This window comes from Pelodiscus sinensis, chromosome 1 (assembly GCF_052426305.1).
Source record: "Pelodiscus sinensis isolate ZL-2025 chromosome 1, ASM5242630v1, whole genome shotgun sequence".
NCBI lineage: Eukaryota > Metazoa > Chordata > Testudines > Trionychidae > Pelodiscus > Pelodiscus sinensis.
Window position 1 is genome coordinate 359,506,087 of NC_143052.1, and position 7,076 is coordinate 359,513,162.

The 7,076-nt window shown below is 56.3% G+C and overlaps 1 protein-coding gene across 1 annotated transcript; it reads left to right on the forward strand.

Moving 5' to 3' along the window:
• The first annotated feature begins 439 nt into the window (after positions 1-439).
• Positions 440-1,477, forward strand: LOC102457236 (olfactory receptor 52R1-like). Its single transcript, XM_014578887.4, has one exon. The coding sequence runs from the start codon at positions 440-442 to the stop codon at positions 1,475-1,477; it is 1,038 nt and encodes a 345-aa protein (XP_014434373.4).
• Positions 1,478-7,076: the final 5,599 nt, after the last annotated feature.

Below are 7,076 nucleotides of genomic sequence, written 5' to 3' on the forward strand. Positions count from 1 at the left end.
CTGTTTTCCATGTGAGCGAGCAGCTGGACAAGTGAGCGGGCGGTGTCCTATTCCTCCCTCTCCCGGCACCTGTCTTCAGATTTCCTCCGTTCTCAGACTAAGAAACTGAGTGAAAGGGGAACCCCCTACACCAAGGACTTTGTATTCGTTTTTTCCTGCCGGTGTCTATTAAGTGTCGCCCACCAAACCGTGTAGAATTCAGTCACTCGGTACCATATGGAACTGTCATTGGGAGGGTCAGTTTTTCATCCTTCATTTCTCCGAATAATGAAAATGTCATTTCTCGGGTGATAAGCAACCGATCTGCTTCCCCCATGAGCGCAGCCTCCGGCCATGCATGTCATGTCACCTGTTCACATTGTCTCTCTATGCAGGTGTTGGGGCTGTGACCATCACTCCAGATCCTGGGAACGTAGAGAGACTCAGGAATGTGCGGCACATGCAGGAGACACCGTTTTGCCTCAGAGTCGGATACCTTCCTCCCTGCTCCATGTCAGATTCTAACAGAACCGACTTCACCAACCCCTCCACCTTCATCCTGCTGGGCATTCCTGGTCTGGAGACGGCTCATGTCTGGATCTCCATCCCCTTCTGCACCATCTATGCCATCGCCCTCTTGGGGAACATCACCATCCTCTTCATTGTGAAGACAGAGTCAAGCCTCCACCAGCCCATGTACTATTTCCTCTGCATGCTGGCCATCACTGACCTGGTCCTGTCCACGTCCACCCTTCCCAAAATGCTGAGCATCTTCTGGTTCAATTCCAGAGAGATCGATTTCAGTGCCTGCCTCACCCAGCTGTACTTCCTTCACTGTTTCTCAGTGATGGAGTCTGGTATCTTCGTGGCCATGGCGTTGGATCGCTACGTGGCCATCTGTGACCCCTTGAGACATTCCACTATCCTGACGAACCATGTTGTGGTCAAGCTCGGTCTGGCTGTATTGCTGCGCGGTGGCCTGCTCCTACTGCCCTATCCCTTTCTGGCGAGGCAGTGGCCATATTGCAGAACCAACATCATCCCCCACACATATTGCGAGCACATGGCCGTGGTGAAGCTGGCCTGTGCCGACATCCGTGTCAGTAGTTACTACGGACTCTTTCTGGCGTTCTTTTTGACCTGCCTGGATGTGTCTTTTATCGCTGTGTCCTACACCCAGATTCTCAGGGCCATCTTCTGCCTCCCCACCCAGGATGCCCGGCTCAAGACTTTTGGGACTTGCAGCTCTCACTTGTGTGTCATTTCAGTCTCTTACATTCCAGCTCTGTTCTCCTTCCTCACACACCGGTTTGGACAGAATGTGCCTCTTCATTTCCATGTTCTCATTGCCAACGTGTACCTCCTGGTGCCCCCCATGCTCAACCCCATCATCTATGGGGTGCGCACCAGACAGATCCGGGACAGGCTGCTCCAGCTTGTTACTCACAAAGGGAATGAGGTGTTCTGCCTTCGTTCTGGTTTTCAAACCAAGCTCTAGAGAGAGTTGGCTGGTGACATGGTGCTGAGGTCCAGCGACCAGAAGTTCCATTTTTAAAGAGACTCTTGTGTACTTAAGCCTTCCTGCAGCTGTCCCTAATTTTTCTTAAAACGTGCAGCTGATCCCATATTTTCTGACTCTCCCCTCCCAGAAGTGCTTGTGGGATGTACTTTTGGCCTGATCCTTGCTCATCAGCCACCCACCCACCAGCGGTGAGAGGCGGGAGTCCAGGGGTTGACGATATGGGTGGATGACCAATGTTGGGAAAGCTGCCGTGTGCAAGGCCAGCCCCTCCCACTGCTGGACCCACAGTGGCATCCCTGCTGATTGTCTCCTCTTGGCCAGCAGGTGCCCCTGTCCCATTTCTGGTGAGCACTGGCTGCTTTCTCCGGAGGCTGGTGAGTATGGGTAGGTGGTGGATGCTTAGGTGTCACCTCTACTGCCCTGCTGCTTCTCCATATCCCCCTGAGTGCCTCCCACTTCCGGTGCTGTGCGGAGAACCAGCTCCTGGTGAAATCATTCAGCTCACAACAGCTTATCCTGCTGGTTCCATCCTTCCCCCACTGCCTCTGGCAGGGCTGGCCTCCAGGAAAGCTCAGAACCCTATGGCCCAAGGTGTTGGCCAGGAGGAGCCAAGCCCTGCATGTGTCAAAGCCCCCCAAATGCTGGCCCAAGGAAGCCTCTCTGCCCCTTGGCTAAGCTGTGGAGTGGGGCAAGGAAGCTACTTCCAACCTGTTCGCTCCCGAGCCTGAAGGGACTTAGCATACTGTTCGTACCCTGCGCCTGCCCTAGTCCCTCCCCCAGGCTTTGGAGGGGCTGTTCTATCCCCTTGGTGCGCTCCCCTGCTGAGCCACGTCTCTGGCTGGGTGGGCACCTGTCCCTGGTGCAAAGGCAGCCTGAGGGATTAGCCCCTTCTTGTCACACTCTAGCCAGGAAACAGCAGGCAGCTGGATTATAGAATCATAGAATCATAGAGCACTAGAACTGGAAGGGACCTCGAGAGGTTGTCAGGTCCAGTCCCCTGCCCTCATGGCAGGAGCACGCACCGTCTATATGTCAGTGGCCAGCAGCAGCTTGGAGGGGTGAGCTGCCTTTCTATGGGCAGGGTGGGACGAACTGCTTCTAGTCACAGGGGGTGGGGGAGGAGGAGGGAAGAGATCTCTGAAAAGACATGGACCAAGTCATCCCCACCTCCCATCCCCAATCCTGTCCCTTCCCTCCTGCACAGTGCGGAAAGGCTGCTTTCCCAACATTGGTCTGTATTTTCTGGCCTTTCCTTCACAGAATCTGGTTAGGCGGCCTACGACACCGTGTGCCACCCCCACATGATGCCTCAGGAGAGTGGGGTCCGCCCCAGGGCCCCAGACAGGCATGGAGGGTGGAGAGCACTGGGCAGAGAGTCAGTCGCCCACACCAGCCTTGTGTCAGAGACGTGTCGTGGAGAGAGTGTTTCTTCCTAACGGCTCAGTCAACCTGCTGTCAATTGGAATGTTTAATTTCACCAGCTGTCCCGTATTCAGAGAGGCAAATACGTGCGGAGCCCTCTCCCCCGAATGACTGACAGGGGAGCGACAAAGCCTTTCCCGTCCTTCCAGAACGTCGTCAAAGTGACAAACTGCAAAATCCGTCTACTAGAATTGGAATTGTTGCCCCCTTTCTCATTGCTGGTAACTGGACGCCTGAGGCCCCGCTCTCTGCCCCTCCTCTTCCCTCAAGTCTCCCCCATCCCACGTCTTCCCCAAGACTCTTCTCCCAGCCCTACCTTTCCCCTCAATGCAAAGCCCCCTTCTTCACCTCTTCCCACATTGCCCAGCCCCGTTGCTCGCTCCTCCCCTTGACTCACCCCATCGGTTACCGGGGGCGGGAACTGCTTCGGCCAGACAAGGAACCTACAATCCTGGCTGAGCAGGGGCTGTTGAGATTGAATGAACTGATGTCTCTCCCATTCAACACACATTGCCATGTCCCCTTTCCAGCTGTAAATCGGGTAACTGGCAACCCTAAATGGCACCCAGAGTCTGAAGCCAAAACAAAGAGGCTATGTCTACACTGGCAGCTTCTTGTGCAAGAACTTGCCGGCTGCCTACACTGCACACGCTTCTTGCACTAGTAAATTTACAGCGTTGTAAAACAGGGCTCCTTCTGGAAGTTATTCCTCTCCCCACAAGGAATAAGCCCTCTTGCTCAAGAGCTCTTCCACTAGAGGGCAGTGTAGACAGGCAACATGAATTTCTTGCACAAGAAGCCCCTATGGTTAAAATGGCCATCAGAGCTTTCTTGCGCAAGAGAGCGTCCACACTGCCATGGATGCTCTTGTGCAAAAGCACATGCCAGTGTAGACGCGCTCTTGTGGAAGACTTTTTGTACAAGAGCTCTTCCACAAACCAGTTCTTGCGCAAGAAGCTGCCAGTGTAGATGTAACCAGACTGTTTGGCTAAACCCCAGATGGGTGGAAACTATTAATTCATGTTTGATTGTAGGAGTCTTCTGTTCCTTTCTGTCTTTGGGCTGTTCATGTACACTTTAGCAGGAGCCTGAGGTGGAGACTTCTGTGTAAATATACAATTTGTGCATCTGTCTGTCTGTCCGTGAGCCCATCTGTTCATATGTGGGTCTGTGAGGAGGTGGTGGGGACCAGCGGGGAGAGTCCTGCACCCCACACTACTGTGGCGCTTCCTCCTGCCTCTCAGGGCTCTGGCTGTTCTTGGTGTGGGAGGTGGGGGGCTGTTACCTGATTTTTAGCTGCTGGAAAGTCTGGGGTGCTAGGGCTCCTCCCTGAAACAATTATAAAATATGTTTCCACCATGGACAAGGCATCTTCCTTCCTCCTTAAATCTAGAAGTCGGCTGAACTTTTCTGCTTGAAATGTTCAGATACCAATGCAGCCAGAAGCATGCACCCATTGTGGGTCACTTTGGTCCAAACAGTTAAAATTAGGGAAATGTGTAGGCAACTGAAAATGAGGTCTGCTAATTGAAGGTCTCAGGAGGCCTATGCCGGTAAGCTCTTTGCTCAAATAATATCAGTGGCAAGGAGTTCCACATGTCTTACTAATCTATTAGGGTACGTCTACACTACAACATTAATTCAAACTAACTTAGTTAATTCGAACTAAGCTAATTCGAACTAACGGATCCAGACTAAAAAACTAGTTCGAATTAGCGTTTTGCTAATTCAAACTAGCAAGTCCACATTAAGTGGACCCTGAACCGGGGTTAAAGATGGCCGGAAGCAGTGCAGGCAGGGCATGAGAGGAGGACTTAGAGCATGGAGCTGCTGCCTCAGGCTAGCCGAGGGCTGTGCTTAAAGGGACCCGACCCCCACCCCGGACAGACAGTTCTAAGGGGTGCCCCGCTTGCAAAGCAGTCCTGGCTTGGAGTGCCCGGAGTACCCACACTGGGCACATCACACCACTCGGCCATCAGCCCGGCTGCACTTGCCGCAGGCTGCCATCTGGGGAGAGGGGGCAATTGGGGGGCTGCAGGAGAGCTTCCACCCCCAGAAGCCCGCAGAGCCAGCCCAGTCCTCCCCATCGGGGGCTCGTACCCCATTCCTCCCTCACCTCCTTCCACTTACCCTTCCCTAGCCCCCTTCCTGATGTACAAAATAAAGGACACGTGTGGTCAAAACTAGAAACTCTCTTTATTTAACGAAACTCAGGGAAACTGGGAAAAGGAGGTGGGAGAGGGGAAGAGAGAGGGTGGGAGAGGGGAGGGGGAAACTAGGAGGAGGGAGCTGAAAGGGGGAAGCAAGGGAAAGGAGGGGTTGGGGAAACTCAAGGATCAGGGGTGGGGGTCTTGCTGGGCCAACCGCCTCCCAGCACGGCGAGGGAGGGGGCCTCGGCGTCCCCAGGGGGATGGGGTGGAGGGTGCGGAGGTTGAGGTGGGGGGTGTGGACATTGAGGAAGAGGTTGTGGGGGTTGAGGAGGAAGAGGTGGGAGGGGGGCAGGAGTGGGAGGAGGGACAGCAGTTGGGGGGGCAGCAGGCGCAGGACCAGCACGGGGCACCATGCTCTGCAGCAGGAGCTGCAGGTTGGTGCTCAGCCCTCGGAGCTCAGCCAGCAGCTCATGGCGGACCTGCAGGTCTTCCCGCATCCAGGCCTGCAGTGTGCGGTGCACGGCTCGCAGGGCCCCAAGGTGCTGGTCCCTGTACTCCTGCTCTGTGCTGGCAGTCCGGAGCAGGCCGCGGGTGCGGGAGCATGTCCCGGGCGGGGTGGTGCGCCCTGCACGAGCAGCTGGTGCAGCTGTAGAGACAGAAGAGAAGGGGTCAGTTCTCCCTGGGGACGCAGAGGATGATGCCCAGCCCCCTCCCCCACCCTGCAACGTGAGGGTGACCATGTCCTGCACCGTCACAGCCGCTGTGCTTGTACAGAGGCCATGGTCAGGATGTCTGGCTCTCCCCGGGACTGGGAGCTGCCCCAAGACCGCACCCATGTCCCTGTGCCATGTATAGTGTGGCCGGGGCGGGGGGGGAGGGGGAGATGTCCCCTGCCTCCATGTAGAGGGGACATGTGAAGGGAAAGCATCCTGCTGGGTCCTGCCCCGGGGTCGGGAGCATGTCACGTCTCTTTGTACAAACATGTGCCTATTGGGGAATGGCCCCTGGGTGTCACGCAGCCGGAGCCACCTGCCCAAGGGTGGCATGGCACGTGCTCGCACGTGCACAGGTGTCTGCGTGATCCGTGGGAGGCATGGCCCGCGCGCGCGGTCCCTGGTCTCTCTCCCACTTCCCCCCCCCGAACTACTTAATTCAAACTACTTACCTGGTACGGTCTCCCTGGACGACCCTGCTGGAGCAGCTGGCGGTGGCCCCTCCGGTGCGCCCAGGTCAGGGCCCTCTGGTCCCGGCTCGCAGTCCCCCGGGCTGGCACGGACCGCCCCGCCCCCCACGAGTTGGTGGAGGGCGGGGAAGTAGGGGCAGGTGGCAGCCCCTGCAGCGGCGCCGCCCCTGGTGGCCCTGGCGTACCCCTGCCTCAGCTGTTTCACTTTCAGGCGCACCTGCTCCTGGGTGCGCCTATGTCCCTTTTGGGCCATGGGAGTCGCTATTCAGCCGTAGATGGCTGCGTTCCTCCTCCTAGTGCGGAGATCATGGACATTGGGGGCCTGCCCCCAAATCTCAATGAGGTCCAAGACCTCAGCACTAGTCCAGGGGGCCGCGCGCCGTCTACGGCCCCTGGCTGGCCCCTGGGTGCTGGGGGACTGGGCAGGGGACGGCTCACTGCCACTAGCTGCCTGGCTCATCGTGGGGCCACTGGCTCAGGGGCAGAGACTGCTGGCAGGGCTGTCTGACTCCAGTGCCGTCTGGCCAGAGTCTACCCCTTTAAGGGCCCGGGGCTGGGGGAGAGGAGAAGAGTTTTCCTGGTTGTGCCCAGAGAGGCCACCAGGGGGAACCTGGGGAGGGCTAGCCTCCCACTAGTTCGAATTAAGGGTCTACACAGCCCTTAATTTGAACTAGTAAATTCGAACTAGGCTTAATCCTCGTAAAATGAGGTTTACCTAGTTCAAACTAAGCGCTCCGTTAGTTCGATTTAAATTCGAACTAACGGAGCGCTAGTGTAGCGCCTATGAAAGTTAGTTCGAACTAACGTCCGTTAGTTCGAA